At 42.2% G+C, this 19883-nt stretch overlaps 2 protein-coding genes across 2 annotated transcripts; one reads left to right on the top strand and one right to left on the bottom strand.

Moving 5' to 3' along the window:
* Window positions 1–328: 328 nt before the first annotated feature.
* Window positions 329–3195, top strand: LOC104473511 (EOLA-like protein). Its single transcript, XM_086756156.1, has 3 exons — window positions 329–501; window positions 958–1241; window positions 2659–3195. Exons 2-3 carry the CDS (start codon window positions 989–991, stop codon window positions 2874–2876), a joined length of 471 nt encoding a protein of 156 aa, XP_086612282.1. The 5' UTR covers window positions 329–501; window positions 958–988; the 3' UTR covers window positions 2877–3195.
* A 3162-nt stretch (window positions 3196–6357) lies between these two features.
* On the bottom strand, window positions 6358–17619 carry TMEM185A (transmembrane protein 185A). Its single transcript, XM_086756155.1, has 7 exons — window positions 17432–17619; window positions 14743–14919; window positions 13642–13849; window positions 10839–10922; window positions 9729–9905; window positions 9265–9388; window positions 6358–7464 (listed from the first exon to the last, which is right to left on the bottom strand). The coding sequence occupies exons 1-7, from the start codon at window positions 17467–17469 to the stop codon at window positions 7220–7222; spliced, it is 1053 nt and encodes a 350-aa protein (XP_086612281.1). The 5' UTR covers window positions 17470–17619; the 3' UTR covers window positions 6358–7219.
* Between the last annotated feature and the right edge of the window lie 2264 nt (window positions 17620–19883).

Raw genomic sequence — 19883 nt, forward strand, 5'->3', positions numbered from 1 at the left:
ACCTGGAGGCATGAGGCCCTCGGCGCAACCCCCCAGCTGCGGGCACGCTCCTGCGGCGTGGCCCGGGGACAGCCCGGCGCCCTTCGCCCCTCAGCGGCCGCCAGCACATAGCCCGGGCGCCTCGCTCCTCTGGAGGCTTCGTCAGGCCGCGGCTGCCAGCCCTGCTGCCCAGCGGGAAGCTGCCTGCCGCGGCACCGCTGCCTTCTTCGCGGGAGAACCAACAATCACAGACAGAGGCAAAGCGCGGGGCCAGGCGCCGGCCTCGCTCCCCGGGCAGCGCCGCCGGCCACTGCCACACGCCGGCTGTTCGTCTCGCACCCTCCGGGCGGGAACCGGAACCCGCCCCCGCCCACACGCAGCAGCGAGGCCGCCCGTCACCGCCTCCCGCCCCGCCTGGGCGCTGCCCGCCACCCACCTTCCCCCCGCAGCACCGAGCGGGGTAGCCGTGCGGCCCGCGGTCCCGTGCGAGGGGAGGGAAGGGTGCGAAGCTGGCGGCGCCAGGTAAGAGGCGGCCGCGGGGCTTCCATGCCCATGAGGGAGCGGGGCGCGGGTCTTGCCGGCGGCCGCGGAGGATCGGATCGCGCTGGGGCCGGCCCCGTGCTTTCCGCGGAGGAGCGGGCTTCTGAACCTCTCCCGGCCGCGGGAGCTGCCAGCTGCCGGCTGCCGAGCGCGGCCTGCGGGGCGGGGCGGGCAGCGCCGCGGAGACCAGGCCTCCGGTCGCGGGGCACCCGCCCGCCGCTGCCGCGGCCCCCGAGGCCGGGGGTGGTTCCTGGCGGCGCTCAGGCGGCCGCTGCGGCGTTGGCGAACGGGAGCCGGCGGGGTGGGAAACGCGGCCCCGGGGACAGCTCAGCGCAGCGTCCGGGTCCCCGGGGCCGTTGCTCGGGCAGAGCCGTGCGTTTGTCGTGGCCCCGGGCGCGTTTCTGAGCGCTGATCCCGGGGTGTCTGTTTTGTCGATAGGGAAGAAGCGGGTTCTGGTGCACGGGAAACGATGAGATTCGGCTGCCTTTCCTTCCGACAGCCCTACGCAGGATTAGTTTTAAACAAAGTCAAAACAGTGGAGACTCGCTGGCGTCCTTTGCTAGCACGCTACAAGAACTGCACCGTTGCTGTTCATATAGCTCTGAAGGACTGGGAAGATGAAACCTGGAGAGCGATTCTTTTGAATAGGTTTGGTATGACACCGAAACAAGTGCAGGACTTGTTGGATGAGGGGGAGAAATTTGGCAGAGGAGTTATTGCAGGTAAGGAACCTTGGATTGTATTTTCCGAGCAAGCTTTCCATCGTTAACTTGCTACAGTCCAGTACACATCTGCTTTACGCTGTTACGTTCATTATAACTTTGCTTTAATGCTTCCTTTGAAGGAGTGGTGCCTGCCTTGTGACTGGCGGGATGTTTCCATTCCTTATCACTGTAAGCTGAGGTCCATGAGAATGTTGTAAATACAATTTATTATTTTTCATTTTGTTGGAAATGTGAAGTATCTTTGACTTTTAGGCTAAAGAATTTCAGTCAGGCCTCAATTTTTAGAATACACTCACTCAACTGAAGATTTCAAGCTACAACTCTAAAATCTATACAAGAAATAAAATTGATTTTTGCTAACTTGTCATGCAGTAAGATAGTATAATGTGGGTTGCATGTTATTTTGTTTCATGATAGTGTCCGTTCCACACTTTTTGCATTTTGAGCTTAGAAACTCTTGCTGAAACATTTTACAGTATTCATAGTCAAGTGAAATCACGAGGTTGCAGTGTTTTGTGTGTCTTGTTAGAGTGTTACACAAATCAATCCTATTTCAGGTCTAGAGATGCTCTGTCTTGTTATTTGAGCAGTGAAGAGGTTTGTTTCTGTAACAAAGTTAGGATGCAGTGGTGGTTATTTGCTTACATTGTGCTGAAATACAGTGTATGTTGCTGCACTGTATACTTACAAAGTTTTGTTCAGCACCCATTTTGCACTCTTTTCTTGTAGGTATCTTTTGTTATACCATCTATCTTGCCTTCTCATTTGAATATTTTTAGCTGTTCCTGCACAACAAATTACTTCTATCACATACACCGAAAAATTGTTCCAATGTTACAGTGCTGAAAATTGTTAGGTACTACGTAATATGCAGATTTGTAACCTTGACATAAATTGCATGCTAAATTATGGAGTAGGTATCAAAGCTTCATTGATATTTATTTTAACAGTTTTAATGATTAAGCAATATAGAAATTCCCTTTTGTGACATTAAAAGGGTTCCAGAGCAGGGATTTCCATATAGTTTAATGATTTTAAAACGTTAATAGAATAGTGTCCTGATAGAAGCGCTGAGAGTTTTATTTTTAATGAAGCTGTTTCAAGGCCAAGTGTAGCTTAGGAGTTTTGGTAGCGGCTGTATCGCCTTAGTTGCAGGCTTCTTTTAACAGAATTCTGTATTACTGAGTTGTGAATATTACAACTGCATGCTTCTCATGTTCCTCACCGACCTAAGTTCAGTCACGCAGGCCATCTACAGTGAAAGGCACTGGTTTGAGGTGTGCGTGCTTCATACTGTGTTCTTCTGGTAACAAATCAGCTGTGTTCCATGTCCTCTGGGAGGTTTACTTTTGGAAAACTTTTCTCTAGGAGATCAAACAGGCAACGAATTTTATATTTTAATTTCATAATACAGGATTAATAGACATTGGAGAGACATCACTATATCCAGAAAACTTGCCTCCTGACAAGATTCTGGAGCTGGAAAACAAAGCTGTCCTCAGTAACCTAGAACAGAAATACTTGACTGTTGTTTCCAACCCAAGATGGCTCCTGGAACCAATTCCTGCCAGAGGAGGACAAGGAGTGTGGCAGGTGGATATCCCCGAAGAACTGATCCCTTCAGAAGTGTAGGTGTTGCTCCTCACTATTCTTTTTCCTGCCTAAATCCAAACTTGTAATTCACAAGTCAGCATCTTGAATACCAGTGAGTTGTTTAGGATTCCCTTCCAAAACTAATTGTTTGGAATAGCAAACAGCAAATACATTTGAAGAACTGGTCTTTTGAGGCAAAATAAGATGTAATTTTTATGACCATTACTGGAAATTATTAATGATTTACTAGATTTTTACTATATAACTAACTCTTAAGTAAATGCAATTTTTTTAAAGACTTGATTGATGTATTGTGTGCCAATTTAAAATGTGAGTAAATATGATATTATACAATGTATGCGTCTCTGATTGTATGAGGAAGAAAGAGTTTGTAGGATCCTTCAAAAAAGTGTTGCTTGAAAGCAGGGTGCCGTCATTAAAGATGACTTCTGTCTTACAGCCCACTCCTCACCTTACATTTGTGGGATCCTTGAGAAAGAAATTGTCTGAGAGAAGGCCAGTTCTGGGGGCTTTGCAAACAGAGGCAGAGATTTGCTGGACGAGGTTTCTGCGCATGGTGTGTGTTATGTGCTGTAAATGTAAAACTTCCAGAAAGGACCAGATTTTTCTCATTCACAGGTTAGGTACATTAGAAGTGCATATGACAGAGGGACCAGTCTGCAGTATACGGCTCTGTGACCTGACAGCCTTTGTAGAAAGGCCTTTATTGGAAAGAAGGTGCTTGTACCACTCTCCTCCTCAGAAGTGGTTTCCCACAGAAGCTCAATGTCTGCTTTTCTTTTCCAGCGGCCTGCATGCAAATCCATGTCCAGTGAAAATCCAGCTGGCGTTTGATTTTTGGGACCAACGCATTGCTTGTATTTCATTAGCAGATGTGGAAAATGTCTTCTAAAATTTGGGTTGTAGTAGAAGCGAAAACTGAAAAATGCAAAGCAAAAGAGTTAGTTGCCACCACCTTGAGGCTGGAACCCACCAAGATTTGAGAACTAAATTTTAATTGCAAGAGAGAAACGTGGGTATTAAAAAGGACTATCAGAGGTGTTCTAAACCTGAAGGCTGAGTGAAATGGTGCGATACAGTCCTGTTAAGGAGTAACCAGCCTTGTGATTTTGCTGCTCGGTAAGTGTAAGATTTTCAAGAGCATACAAACTGCTTTCAAAACCCAAATATCATCACTTTTCAGAAACTTTAGCCTGGAACAAACACATAGGTAACTACACGATGCTGACACATACGGCATTTGCTGAAAGCTGAGAAGAAAACTGCACATCCGGTACAGCACGACACATAGTAAATACAAAAAAAAAAACAAGCCCTGATACGATGAGAATATCTTTTCATTTTGTGTTCAAAGTAATTGGAAGTAACTTACATATCTTTTATCAGCATTTCTACTACTCAGCAGTGCTACCTCAAAAACTCCTGAGCATGAGCTGAGAGACAAATGACAATCAGAACATTTACTGCCATCCTCATCTCCTATATAGTAAAGGCTTATTTCATGGGAACAGAAGTCTGTCCCACGAGACTATTCTGAGAGTTAGCTTGCACGTAGAGGAAACATACCTCCCTGTTTCTTCTGTGTTGGGTTTCAGCTGGTCCACAGGGAAGAAGAGGGAGGTCTGCAGTGTTAGGGATGAAAATGCAACATCTCTGAAGTTTTTCAGGTGGGTACCTTTCACACGCACAGAAATGTCCGTACACTCTTTGCTCTCATTGCTGTGCTATCACTAAGTGTCCTGGTTTCAGCTGGGATGGAGTTAGTTTTCTTCCCAGTACCTGCAGTGTTTTGGATTTAGTATGGGATTTGGCATGAGAAGGATGTTGATAATACATTGATGTTTTTTGTTATTGCTTGGAGATCAAAGACTTTTTTCAGCTTCTCAGGTTTTGCTAATGTGCAGGTGGAAGAAACTGGGAGGTGTATAGCCAGTACAGCTAACCCAGACTGGCCAAAGGAAGTATTCCCTACCTAGACATTATGCTCAGTATGTGGGAGCTGGCCTGTGGGCAGAAATTACTGACAGTGCTGTTCTGAGATGACTGCTCAGGATTGTTCCAAGATCACTCTCAGTTCCACTGTGTTCACTGCTTGGGACAAGCTGTAGCGGTCATCAAGCAGTGAGAAGTTGTGCATAGTTTGTTTTGTTGTATATACTATTATCATCAGTATTTTTTATATGCATATATATCATAATCTCTTCCTTTGCTGTCCTAGTACACTGTCCTTATAGAATCACAGAATGGTTTGAGTTGGAAGGGACCTTTAAAGCCCATCCAGTCCAACCCCCCTGCAAGGAGCAGGGACATCTCCAAACAGATCAGGTTGCTCAGAGCCTCATCCAGCCTGGCTTTGAATGTTTCCAGGGATGGGGCATCCACTGCCTCTCTGGGCAACCTGTGCCAGCATTCCACCACCCTCAGTGTAAAAATTTTTTTCCTAATATCCAGTGTAAATCTACCTCCCTCTATTTTGGTACCATTGCCCCTTGTCCTATCACAACAGGCCCTACTGAAGAGTTTCTCCCCATCTTTCCTGTAGGCTCCGTTTAGGTACTGGAAGGCCGCTGTAAGGTCTCTTCAGAGCCTCCTCTTCCCCAAGCTGAACAGCCCCAACTCTCTCAGCCTGTCCTCATAGGAGAGGTGCTCCAGCCCTCTGATCATCTTCATGGCCTCCTCTGGACTCACTCCAACAAGTCTGTGTCCTGATGTTGGGGGCTCCAGAGCTGGACGTAGTACTCCAGGTGGGATCTCACGAGAGCAGAGGGGCAGAATCACCTCTCTCAACCTGCTGGCCACACTTCTTTTGATGCAGCCGACTTTCTGGGCTGCAGGCGCATGTTGACGGCTCATATTGAGCTGCTCATTTACCATCACTCCCAAGTCCTCCTGAGGGCTGCTCTCAATCCATTCTCCACCCAACCTGTATTTGTGCCTGGGATTGCCACGACCCAGGTGCAGGACCTTGCACTTGGCCTGACTGAACTTCATGAGATTTGCACAGGCCCACCTCTCCAGCCCGTCAAGGTGCTTCTGGATGGCATCCTTCTCCTCCAGTGTGTCAACGGCACCACACAGCTTGGTGTTGGAGAACTTGCAGAGGGTGCACTCTATCCCACTGTCCATGTCACCAACAAAGATTGAAAGGGCTGGACCCAACACAGACCCCTGTGGAATGCAACCTATGAGTTCTCCTTTCTTCTCAAGTCTCTCTCCTGTCTCAGAGGGGTGAGGAGGGTGAGCTAGCAGCTGTGTGGTACTTAGTTGCCAACTGGGGTTAAACGATAACACTAAGAAAACACAATCCATGCTACCTAAGCTGAGAGTTCACCTAAACACAAAAAGCAGCTGCAAGGATGTGGGAGTATCCAACATGTGGCGTTATAAGCTACTACAGTATAGGTTTTAAAGACTCAGTTTCTCTAAATCACCTGTAAACCCAAGACAATCTGTCAAAGGAGGTCTTTTGTGCAACAAGAAAATGCTATACCAATACCAATGAGTTCCCATCTTGAAAATTTAATCAATTACACCAACACTTACAAAGTTGGTAATGAAGACCAAGCTATGATATTTATAGCAGCTAACCAACAGCTGTAAAACTTACAACTAATGTTTCTGGCATAGACTGCATGCAAAATGCAAGAGGGAACACCTTATTAAACAGCCAGTCTAATGGGAGAATGGTGTACATGCTGCTCAAGAAGAATTAAAACATGAAGCTGGAAAAGCAACAAAAGCAACACTTTAAACTCCCAAGCCAGTGCAAAAGTTGAAATACTTACATGAAAATTTACATCGCTAACTCAAAAAACATCATGTAAGTTGCTATACATTCTATTTCCCCCCAAAAAAAGCTTTCCAGTCTTGCCTGAGAAGTGCAACACTCCTGTGCTTTTGTGGTTAAAACAATGATTGTGGCTGAACAGAAAAAGAAGTAAAGAGGTACTATACTAAGGCATCCCCAAAGCAGCATTTAAAACAAACATGGAAATCAAGTGTATATTTAGGACCTAAAAGACACCTGGAATAGCATAGGCATTGCATATGCGGTTTTTAAAAAAATACTTTTAGATAATACTTATACTGTACACAACAAGACTTTTAAACAATATATTACACTGCTAAAACGTCCATATAAATACTATACAGGCAAGCGTGCAACCAACCGGTTGGGAAGGTTGACGAATTAGACCACCATGTATCTCTGGAAAAGCTCTCAGATTATCTTCACGATCTGATTTGTGTAATCCAAGCCACTGATGCAGCAATACCTATTTTTAACTAAATTGAGACAAGGCATGAGATGAAATACATTTGTCTGCTGATTCCCAGTTCAAGTTTAATGTGCTACTGTCATCTTAATCTGGCATATCAATGTTTAATTTGGGAGGTGGAATCACGTATTTTCCAGGACTCTGTGTAATGACCACTCCAGTCTTTTTTCGAAACATTGGTGCAATTTTTGGTGGTTCAGGCAGTGGTGTTTCTTCTGTTTCCTCATTATCTTCATGATGAAGATCATAAGAAATATTTCCATATTCTCGTAAGAATGGGAAAATTTCAAGCAGGAACTGGCAGAAGTCTTTGCGAATTCCAAACCACCCTTAAAAAAAAAAAATCATTTCACGTTATTGCAGAACAGAATGAAAATTTAATTAAGCAGACTATGCAATCTCGTTTAAGTTCTCTTGATTGTTTGCATATGAACAATATACAATTTGTTAGTGTTGCTTCTCAGTGTGTTATTTACACCTATAGTAACACTACAGTTCAGATTACATACACACAGATATACATACAGAATATATACATGCATTTGCATGCCTCTGCACGTTTGCACATGCATATCTGTGTGTACATCCCTATGTATAAGTTACAGCTATACTACCACAGCAAGAATCCATTTAATTTCACACGTTAAGCAGTGTCAGATCACATCAGTACACAGAGAAAGAACTCAAAAGACTTTGCATCTCAATCAAAGCAATCAGTGCCACATGGAAAAATCTTACACACCAACTTTTGTCTGATACATATAGGTTACAATGCCAGAGGAAGTGTGATGGCACAGATGAGTAAATTCAGTATTCCCCAAATATTTTTGTTGTTAGCCAAATATGATGTGATGCCAGGAGCATCTCATCCTTTGTATTACCTGTGCTAGTTTAGAAAACAGTACACATTCTGCGTTTGCCTTTGGCTCTCTGCAAAGGCTTGGAAAGAGCATTCAAGTAACCGCCACTTGTAGTTCTGCAGATGGGCTCCTCTATTAACCAGTACCAAAGGTTTGTGTTAAAAGGAACAGCCTGCCCAAGTAAAATCTTTCACACCAACAAAAGCAAGGTATTAAGCATTTGCCAGTGAAGATCCCTTACAACCCATCTTTTTGCAGAGATTGGACTTCATGGCCAACTGGTGTATTTCGCTTAGCACTTTAAAGGTGGACTTTCATGCAAGTCTTCTGAGGCTCACTTCAGATGAATATTCTTTTTTAAAAATTTACATAAATATTTTCTAACCCTACAGAAGGTAAAATGACATGTGGCATTCCAAAAGACTAATCTGGCCACAAATTATCGAGGTCATGTATTAAAAAAAAACCAAAACAAAACCAAAACCAACCAAACACTAGTAACAATTTTCCATGCACTGACATATAAGAGTAAACTAAATGTATGGAGATAAGCTTAGTCATAACCAAAGGAAAAAAAAATCTCAATATGCTTCACAATACGACCAAAACTGAAGTGAGTTTTTATAACAAACATCACACGTGGTTCCTTTTAACTCTGAAAAATCCTAATAAGTCTTATTGCCTTGTCAACAAGTAACATGAACTACAACTTGGGCAGGAAGAGCCACTCATCTGCACTGGTTCAGTAACATGAGATGGCTGAAAGTGCAAATGCTTCTTTCTGCAGTGCTGGTTGTGGTGGGGATAAAAGCCTAGTAAATCTACACCGACCACTCAGGCAACTGAAGTTAGAACTAAGCAGCACAGAGCACTATTTGGCCAAAGAGAAAAGAGAATACTAGTTCAGGCTATTAGGACAAATGGTAATTAAAAATGGTAGGTGCTACACTATTTTTAGAACTCAGAGTAGAAAGACCCAGTCACATCCCATGAGAATGAAACCCATGGAAATAAGAAAGGATAAAAGGCTAAGTCAGAATCAAAATCCCACTGAAATTTCAAGTTGAGTCCAAGCAGAAGTTATGCTCTTACAGGAATAAGAAAAAAAGCAAGAGCCACTGTAAACACTGAAAACAATAGTAACAGACACATTTGAATTCTTTTGAGAGAAAATATCCACAAAAAAAGCCCCTTTTGACCCTACAAATCTTAATAAAATACATTTAAGCCTTGAGTTTTGAGCTATTTCCATGATTTTTAAATACTTACAGTGATTTCCTCCTTTTTGTCCAAATGTTGTTGCCATTAAAGTTATCAGTGAAAGCCAGAGAGGAACAAATATGGGTATAAAAGAAAATGAATTATGCCCATCCAGTCTGTGTACTAGTAAGATCTAAATGGCAAAAAAATTATACAAATGTCAGTTTAATTGCAATACCCAGTTTCAAGCTTCCTAAAACATATGCTGATCTCAGATCTTTAACTTCACACATCTGTGAAAAAAAATTGCCTCCACAGAAACATGCAGTTACTGTTCCAATGTGATGCATATTTTACTCAAAAAACTTTAAAGAAACATAGAATTCTTGGTTTTCTTTCACATTTGCTGTTAATTTATTCCAAAACAAAAAGCAGTATTCTCATTTTAGGAAGGTCTAAAAGAGACACAGCAACATTCACCACTCACTGAAAAAAAGAGCAAGATACATAAAACTCGTTATGCTTTTTCCTACCTCAAATGTGAGCAGTGGAACTACAATTGTCATCCAGCTGACAGCCATTGTTATGTGTGTCCTCCTTTGCTCAGCAATCACATCCATAGAGCGCAAGAACAGAACAGACCATACAATGTAATAGAGCACAACGAGACACAGAAAGGACATCAAGATCCACAACGGGACACAAACAACCTGAAAGAAAAGGACATTAACTGCTTTTCCATCCCCACAGGGATACATCTTTTATTAGTTTGATTTGTTTCAGGTGTGGTTTTTTAAATAAAGCCAGTCTACATATTAAATCAACACAAGAAAATCTAATTTAAGTCTAATGGTCTTTAACTGGTATAATCCTTAACTGAAAAGCTTCACAAATTGCATGTATGTTATGAGCCATCTCAGCTCTTTGGGGTTCCTGTTAGCTCTATAACCCCATCAAGCTGAAACAATTTAAAATTAATTCAATTTAGTTCAACTTTAATAAGACTTCTGTGATTTTACATGAGTTCAAACAGAACTTGCAATTGATTTTAGCAGTTATTTTCTGCACTGGACACCTTACTTGGAACAGTCTCTAAATCAGATCCTTTTCCTAGTGTTTTAGACATGTGACTTTCCATGCAGATTATCAGTTTTATGGTAGTTTACAAAAACCCAGACACAGAAACAGCACTTCTGTATTCTAAAGGCACTTGGAACAGGAAATCTCAGCAGTTTTGACAGTGACCACTTGCACAATAAGTGGCTTTACATGCATGGTAACACAACAAATAAAACTCGTTCTTTACCACACCATGTTTACCAACATATTCCCTAACTCACCATTTTCATGGCTCGTTTAGTGTTCCCATTGGAAAATTTTGGTTAGGATTTATTTTTCAACAACTGATTAGAGATTAATTGCAGGTAACGGCACGTCCCTTTCCCTCGACGGATGAGATGCCCAAAGAACAGCCTCTATTTCCCATGACCAGAGAACGCAATGCCAGACCTCCACTGATGGATTGTGAAGCGAGCAAAAATGTGATCATGGACTCTGATCATACACGAGCTGTCCCCTATGGTAAATATCTTTATGAAATTCAGCAGTTAAACAAGGATAAGAAGAAAACACTTGTTACATACAAGCCACGGCCATCTGATGATCTCATCTAGTCTGAGTGCAATAAATATGAACTGTAGAATATTGACTGAACACAAGATTTCCAGCTAGAAAAAAAAAAAAAAATTAGTTAACACTTAGCATGATAAAGCTCTTTCCAAGATCATCAAAGAATCTGTCAAAGGACTTTTCTGACTTCATGCTTATCACTGCAATATGGAACATCATTTGCATTTACATTAGATAGTACTAAGCATCCCTAAATTCGGGGGACTGCGGTCCCAGTAGAGTAACTGTAGAGGCAGCTGTCTCCTGAGGAAAGACCTTCCTGGTATTTAAAGCAAAAGCACTACCTGCAACCCTTATTAGAGTGATTAGAGAAAGAAGAAAAACAAAACTAATTAGACTGAAAAAAGCAAAACATCAGAAAACAACATCAACTGATACTGCTAGAATGAAATTAACAAGTAGTAAACAGTCCTTCAATTTAAAACTAGCAAAATTTATCTTTAAAGATAGGATTTAGTAGTGGAAGTAATGTAAAGATGAATGTTACATGGGTTTAACTACCAACAGTCCAGTTTAAAAGTCCCAGCTCTGTCTGGGGTGGGGGGGAAAGAAATACATGGAATGGTGGAAGATGACATCCAAACAATTTACTGTATCATTGAGAGATATTTTAAATGACACTGAAGACACCTGGGGTTTGAGGCAAAACAGAAAAGCAAGACCTCTCATTAAAAATATTAATGAAAGCTTTTTGTGTGTCTGGCTTGCCACTATGAGAACTAACCCTAAATTATATTTTAAAAAAGCCAAGTTTGTGTCTAGCTTAAAGTGAAACAATGAAACACCATCAGACTTGGCAAGATTCTGTTTCTCAAGTTTATGAGCAATCCTACATGGGCAGGAATTTCAAATATCAGTGAGGAGTTATCTGAAAAGACGAACTGAAGCCCTTGAGTGTAAGTTAGAAACATTTTCCATGTAGGGATATAAGGCATCTTTGAAATATCCTGTTTCCCAGAAGGCAGACACTAGGTGCTACCTTTCACTAACATATGATTGTGTACTATGATCTCTTGGGTAAACACCTTTGAAATTCACAGTACAGGTAGTCAAAAATCCAACAGGCACTTGCCTACTTCAGAGACTGCACTAAAGTCTTCACTGTTGAAGTACAGGTTACTTTAAAAAGACTGGAAAACAGATTTAAAATAATTTACCCCTGGCTTTGTCAAAAGAATAAACTACCAAAAGCCCGACACTCAAGCATGAGACAAAGCAACCTAAAAACTGCAAGAGCAAATAAAGAGGAAAATTAAAAAATCAGAGGATCAATGGCTAGAAATATTTTTTAGAATCAAGCTACCATTTGAGCTATATGTGGCAAGTGCACGTATATTTGGAGTGACTAGGCTTACAATTTAATGAATTCAATATGCCGTAAATAAATGGTGCTTTATTGACTGTAAAAATAGTAACACATAAAAGAAAGCTTTTTCTGAGCCCATCGTGATGTATAGATAAGGCCCCACTATGTACTTACTGATCACCTAATCAGTTTCAGAATAGGAACACGCAGACAATGTATTTCAGATTAAATAATTATGAAAATAATTAACAACTACTTTCATTACTCATGCCAAAAATTAATATACTGGATTAAAGGCAGACCCCTCTTATGTTTCTAGCAACCGAAAGTGAAATAATGAAATCTTCTCAGAGTAAAAATAAAAGTAAGTAGAACAGCACTAAGTGAAGGTGACAAAATAGTAAAAAAATGAGTTGACAGTTCAACTGCATAACATTTTCTTGGAGGCAGCTGTTGCCTTGTAGGGGTGAGTGGATTCAATTTTTTTCTGCCAGTACTTAGCAGCTGTGCAGTCATCTGGAAATCAGTGGTTAATCAAGCATCTTCCAGTAGAAGGCAGGTACTTCTACATAGATTTAACTTTTAGGAATGGTTAGCTGTGAATAGAACACTGCAAAATGAAATTAATGAAATTCCATTTGCAATATTTTTAAATCAACACTTTAAGGTCTTGGTTTACCAGCCATCCTAACAATCACTTACCAAAAATGTTTCTCTCTCTAGAGAGAAACTTGGCTTACGCTAATGTTAAAGAAATACTCCCTTGAAATTAAAAAACCTGAGAAAGCTGAACCTCACCTAAAAAATCAGATTTTTAATTGTCATGGGGTAGTTTAAGGACATAGCAAAACAAACAAAAAAACTCCTTTAAAAAAAAAAAAAAATCAATTTGATAAGAATTCTATATTAATTGCAAAATGCCACAACCATGGGGAGATCTTGAGAGTCCTTGTGAAGTTCTTCCAAAACCATAAAAGATGAGTTAGGGAGGAAAGAAGATAGAGGCAGAAAATAAAAACCTACAGTTTTCTGCCTACCAGCCGCAGTCCCAAATTAAAGATTAAGCACACAGACTGAGATAGTAAGAAATTTTCAACCCTGATTATCTAGGGCTCTGGAAGTTCCATTCTCCCAAGGGACAGCGCTTACTATCAGTGGAATTTTCTTCAGCAATTTCTGTTTGAGTATCTAGTATTAGTCCATACTGCAAAGTTTATGGTGAGTTCTTTTAACACATAATAATAAAAAAGGCAATTTGGCAGTTGGAAAAACTAGAAGATATTAGAAAAAAATATATTATTCCAATCCTGATTCTTCACTCTAGCAGGTCAGCACAAACAATTCAACTGATGCAGTCATCCATCTCATGCTTTACTGAGAGATGAACGGAACCCAATTGCTAGAGAGTCCTGCATTGCCACAAATTTTACAGATAACAAATGAAGCAGTACCTCCAGAGACCTGTCATGCCGGAATCCCCACACACAAGCTGCAACCGACACTGGAGACACAAAGAATAACGGCATGAAGACCAGGAGCCAGAAATGGCTTCCTCTTTCGATCCTGTCACACACCAGAACTTCAAACATGAGCAGCAGCAGGTGGATCCCTACTGCAATTAGCATCGCTTTGAACTCCACACAGGTTTCTCCTTCTGCTCTAAAGAGGCAATAAGGAAGCATTCAGTTCACTTGTCAGTAAGAAAACACAGTGTCCTGCAAACATCACCTTGTTTACAATTGTTAAGTTTCAGATATTAACACTTGTTTTTCACAAAGGTACACATTTTATGCCCAAACAGCCACTGTTAAACTACACTCCTGAGGACATAACAGGATTTATTGCCCATAAAGCTGCACATTTAAAGGACTTTAAGAGGGCAGTGGGATTTTTACAACTTGAATATTTTCTAAGAATTCTATAGCTGAGCAGATAAAACAGGATTTCTTCACTACTACGTAAACACTCAGATATAATGCAGGCTGTTAGGAAATAAGCTAAGTCTAAAATCATCTGTTTGGTTCCCACACCAGCTTTCACTGAATCAACATCTTTCCCCAGAATTTCTTTATTTACCAAAATCAGCATATTGCAACAGAATAGAATCTGTTGCTAAAAAGTCAAACGCCTGTAAAATAACAGCACACACAGAGAAATCACACTTTTTCCTACACAAGTACAACCATTACTAGAAGGGGCAAACAAGAACTGAATCACACCATATAATGGATCAGAATGAGACCTGTGCACAAAATTTTTTATTTAATATTCATGATAGATAGAAAAAGAGGACTGAATGTATTGCACTTCATTTCAGGTAGTTTTTCTTTTCCCCTAGCATGTTCAAATCCACATCCTACTCAAATTTCTAAAAAAGTTAACACTGATGTATTTAAAGGTCTGAAAGTTATTTTACCCTAGACTGACAATTAAAATATCAATATTAAACAACTTTGACAAAAATCAATCAATTTGATTTTTGTACAGAAAACACATTATCTTCCTTCACATTATCTTCCCTCTGTTTTGCAAAATAAACATCTTCAACTTACCGATACTGTGGGTTTCGAGCCCACACTCCTGTTCCCACTGAGGCACCAACAATCACCATTAACTTCCACAGCCATATTGGAGCAAACACTGCCCAGTAACTCCATTGAATTTTGTCATCCAGACGCAGAGAGAGCAACACAGAAAAAAGCAGCAGGCAGGCGTAAATAAGAAATTTGCTATTAAACAAAGAAAACAGAGCCAGAAATTAAGGCAGGCAACTTAACGTGAACTTTGTAGAGAACAAGAAGATCAGTCATAGCTGAAATCTAACCAGGATTCTTCCTAACAGAATAAGCGTACCAAACTTCTTTGTAACGAATCAAATCAGTTCTGAAGAGTCAACTATTTCATCATAAATACAACATATGTAATCTCTTTCACTTATAAAACCATTGCTTCAAGGGAACACATCAAAAGCATTCTTCCATGACAAACTTAATGAATGGACATCTATAAATAGTTCCCACCCACAAGGATCCAGTCAGGAGCTGTATTATTAGAGGCTCAGAAATAGACCAGTTGTACATGTTTTTAGAAAATGTGTTCTTTCATACAAATCAAGCAAGACAGTTAAAAATAGCATGGATAAAATTACATAAAATTATGTAACTTAATTTTGAACATCAAAAACTCAAGATTAAAAACTATTCCATATTCTAATAAGGCAGACTCTGGAGTTTGTTTGTTTGTTTTTAATTTTTACATTCAGTTAAAAAAAAGTAGCATTATAGAAAGGAAAAAAACAGGTTAAACTTTTAACAAAGTTACCGATTATGTAGAGTGAAGTTTCCATCTGGAACACTGAGAATGGTGCTTACAAGTTTAAAATACTTATATTGATATACTTTGTAAACTAGTCAACCTAAGACTGAATAAACATATCCAGAATACTTGAGAGCAGTAGCACAACAATTGCTTGTACCACGAAAAATCAGAGAAAATGATGACATAGTACATGATTTCCTCACACTACAGGAAGGGAAAAAGTCACCCACCCATTCACCAGAGGATCACAGGCTGCTTTATAAAACACATAATTAGGCTTCAACATCACTTCAGTATAATAATTATATGTATTTTAAGACATAGATAACCTAAGGAACAGAGTAAATACTTGCTACAGAGTAAAGCAGCAGCAGTCAGGAAACAGTCAGCAACTCAAACTACTCACTTTCACTCTGATCAAATAATAAAACATTCGTCAGATCAGCACTGCCTCGTTTAGATATCAAGCTGCTTTGTCTCTACTCAGAACAAGTGTCTTAGCTGCCCCTTAATAAGAAAAAGCAGTTTTACTGTTTCAGCGTCTCCTTGCATGCTTGATAAAACTACCTCAGGATAGGATGATATAAAACAGCAGTCACTCTTCAGAGCAATAAGAGACCTCTCAGCTTCCTAGACTATTCATACTTTTCCAACATTCATTATTTGCGTAATTTGTACTTTCCCCAGCTCCTCAATAAATACAGAAGTAAAACGCTGTGTGGTAAAATACCAGTGCTCCCTGACTGTTTCAATAAACATAAAAACATTCAAGACTAAGTTACCTGCCCAAGTGCAACATTCAGCTTGCTCATTCATCGTTTAGACAGCATCCAAATAGCTTCAAGCATTGCTTAGCAATAAGAAAACTTTATAAGCTTCTGGAACTTCCGTTCCTACTTTTACATTACTTCCAACCACGCATATTTAAATTGTTTATTCCAACTTCTCTGCAACAATGCATTTCCTGAAGCACTGGTTACCCTTCTGTTTGTCTAAACAGCCGATTGAACAGATTTTCATAACTGCAGTCATATAAGGCCTCTTTCACAAACAAGATTCTTCCAGGACTCTCAGCGTTTCATGCCGCCCTGTACAAGTTACTCACAGGCCTTTATTCTGTGGTCTTAAAACACCTGGTAACAGCAAACCCGGTAAAATTCAACTCATTCTCTCAGCTTCTTTACAAGTTAAATGTCTCCATACTTTGCTGGCAAGACAGCAGAAGCCCAAGCTGCAGTGACTATCATCTTGTCAGTTGTAGGAGAGCCCAGAACAAAGAATCACCCTCGGCAATTCTCCGTGTCCAGACGAGGATCGTTCAGTGCAGTGCCTTCACACCTGCAAAAAGTGAGCCCTCACCATACGCTAAGTGCCTGTGTTAGAGTCTAAGGCAACTTCGCTCTCCAGGGTAAAGCTTTATACCCTAAATCATCGAGTTAAAAAATTAAAAAAAAACAGAATGAGACTTGAAATAATTTCAGAAAGTTACATAATAAAACAAAACAAAAAAGATGATTTGAGTTTGGCCTGGAAACCAGACAGATGCCCACGCCTAGAGCCCCCCTGACCGAGACTGAGGGAAAGGGAGCACGTACCGACACCCACGGGCCTCGGGACGGAAACCGGTCGGCAACAGCGCGCTCGAAACGGTCCCCGAGCCGCCTGTACCGGAACGCTGCCACCCGCAGGGCCGCCTGAAACCGAGCTCCGTTGGGAAGCTCAAGGCTCACAGCCGAACGCTGCCCCAGACCGGGCCGGCGCCGCTGCCTCCCCCCGCGCCCCTCGCCCCGGCGGCAGCTCAGGCCCCCCCGCTCATCAGCTGCGGCAGGCCGGGGCAGGAAGCCGCCGGGACACGGCCAGGTGCTGCCCCGCCGCCGCGCGAACGGGCCCTGACGAGGCGGCGCGGCCCGAGGCCTCCCTCACCTGGGGTTGAAATCCTGGAACAAGCCGCGCAGGTTCATTGCGGCTCGACCCTCCGCCCCCGCCGCGCTCTAGCAGGCACGCATGCCGCTGCCGCCGCCACCGGAGCTTGGCCTGGCCTGGCCTCGCCGCCGCTCAGCCCCCGCCGGAACCGGGCAGCCCGCGCCGCCTCGCGCATGCGCGCCGCCCGCCAGGTCCCCCTACGGCGGCATTCCTCTGCCGGGAAACGGGCAGCCTTCCCTACCGGGCTTCACGGGCGAGCAATGCGCATGCGCCCTAAGCTAGACGGAAGGCCTGCCAGCAGATGGGTTGGGCTCTGACTCGGGCGGGGCGGTGGCGGCCTGGCCCGCGTTCCCCCGCTGCTGGTCCCTCCCCAGCCCGCGGGCGTGGGGCACCGCTCTGGCCACACACCCGCAGGAGCGGGTCTTGTTTGGGGCCCCTACCCGAGGCCTGGCCCGGCGGGGCGGTGACTGGCAGGCCGTTCCCCACCGAGAGAAGGGAGGGGGCGGCCCACGCCTCTCCCCGCTGAAGCCGCCTCCTGGGAGCGGCGCCCGAGGGGAGCCGGGCCGAGGGCAGTGAGCTCCCCGCAGCGGTGGGGAGTGCGGTGGCCTTTGGGGCATGTGGCCGTGTACGTTTGGTACTTAGGGAACAGCTCTACTAAAGGTTGTCGCAGTCCAGAGCTGCCCGAGAAACGTTTCAAATAAAAAACAGTTAACTTTGTCTTGAGGAATCAGTATGTCCCTTTTTGGATTATGTTTAAAAAAGTTTTTGATGGACTAGCAAAATTCTGCAGCCTTTACTGCAAAAACACCCCATACAATATGTAAAACTGTGTGGTAAAGAGTGGTGCTTGTATCCAGTTCCTTGGTAGACCTACACTTGTGTTTACTTGGTGCTTCAGAAAGCCTGGGTGCGCTAACTGGCTGCCCGCGGTCAGACCTCTCAGGAGGCTTGCTGCAGAGAGACATAAAGGACGGTCCTCTTCTGCAACCCCAGAGTCATGTCAGCAATGTTTATCTCAGGTTATGCTATCTCCTTTTAAATTTATGACTGCGTGTCAGAAGTCAAGCACTGAGCTTGGTTATTTTAAAAATACGGCCTTAGATACAGGCTGTTGTGAATCTGTTCAAAATGTCGTATTTGTTACCTGTTCGTTCGTATTTTATCTCACACTTGAGTAAGCTCATACTGTCTTGTATGTGTTAATAGAAATCCTCATCAGACATTCTTCAAACTATGAGTGAGGCCAAGCCCAGAGGATCTGGAGGCAGATTTTGTTTGTGATTCTGCCACTTAGTTTCTGCTGCAATTCATGACACGGCTGTTGTCATGCTATATTTGTAGTGTTAAATCACACATTATTTGGACACATATGAGTGTCTGGTTGTCTTCAGGGCCCTTCCCATTAACTGATAGTGATATCTGGCCATCATTGGATTGAACAGGCTAGTCTTACATTAAAACAAAATATTAACAAATGCTGCTGGAAGGAAATATACCAGAGAAAGTAAGAATTAACACATGGAGATAGAAGAAGTGGCTTGGTACTTCGGTGTGCTACCCACTGTGGGCTTAGCTCCTCCTAGGTGGTAGAAGCAAAGGTAGCAATGAACCAGTCTTGGACAAATTTTGTTCTTTGCAGTCACATCGGAATAACACCTAGGGATGTGCCCCTCTCAAACCACCCTTTTAATGGCTGGTTTTCCTTTGTATACTCATACTGGAAACATTCACTTCACTATATTTGTTTAAATGTCTAGCTGATTTTTACGGCACTGATATGTAATGCTTGTTTAAATTTATCTCTAGCAAAATTACTCAGAAAATTACTTAGGAAATCTCAAAGTGTTATTTTAAAGGTGGAAAAACATGAGGTTAACTTATTTATCCGGTATTACCCAGCAAGTTGCCTGAAGAACTAAAAGCAGTCTTCATGTGTTGTTTAGCTTTATCCTTGGACTGCACACATGCCAAATGGAATACAAAAGTAACATGGAGAAGGAGGTGATTTTTCTGCCAGCATTCTTTTAAACTACATTATTATTGGTAACCCCTCTTCTGCGGACATGGTTTCAAGAGTTTAGTTCTGGTTTGTTATTGTGGAAGCTGCCTATACAATACATTTCGTTATTACTTTGGATATGAATCAATGTGTACAATAAGAAAAAAAGAAGAAAATAAAGCAGAAAAAAGTCCATTCTAAAAAGGCTGAGGAACTACTTTCATAGTGTATTCTGGAATTGATCACATCAGCCTTTTAAATGTCCCTGCATCAGGATGAATGTTGAAAATTGTGCAGATAGTGATGCCTAACCTCTTGGAGTCAAAATATTAGGTACTAAAAGACTCCTTCGTCAAGCTAGGAGAGGTATAACAATAATCAAGGCTGAAGACTTCAGCTAAACAACTATTGGTTAGAGAGGAGAGAGCTGGGGTTTCTTTTGTGGGTTTTTTT

This window comes from Chlamydotis macqueenii, chromosome 11, assembly GCF_036417535.1.
Source record: "Chlamydotis macqueenii isolate bChlMac1 chromosome 11, bChlMac1.mat, whole genome shotgun sequence".
Lineage (NCBI taxonomy): Eukaryota > Metazoa > Chordata > Aves > Otidiformes > Otididae > Chlamydotis > Chlamydotis macqueenii.

What these genes read in the sequence shown, in the direction of transcription:
- LOC104473511 (XM_086756156.1), top strand. Translation starts at nt 989, where the DNA reads ATGAGATTCGGCTGCCTTTCCTTCCGACAGCCCTACGCAGGATTAGTT. An exon ending in TGGCAGAGGAGTTATTGCAG is followed by an intron (nt 1,242 to 2,658) that starts GTAAGGAACCTT and finishes TTCATAATACAG; the next exon opens with GATTAATAGACATTGGAGAG.
- TMEM185A (XM_086756155.1), bottom strand. Translation starts at nt 17,469, where the DNA reads ATGAACCTGCGCGGCTTGTTCCAGGATTTCAACCCCAG. An exon ending in TCATCAGATGGCCGTGGCTT is followed by an intron (nt 9,906 to 10,838) that starts GTATGTAACAAG and finishes CTTTTCTTTCAG; the next exon opens with GTTGTTTGTGTCCCGTTGTG. An exon ending in ACAAAAAGGAGGAAATCACT is followed by an intron (nt 7,465 to 9,264) that starts GTAAGTATTTAA and finishes TTTTTTTTTAAG; the next exon opens with GGTGGTTTGGAATTCGCAAA.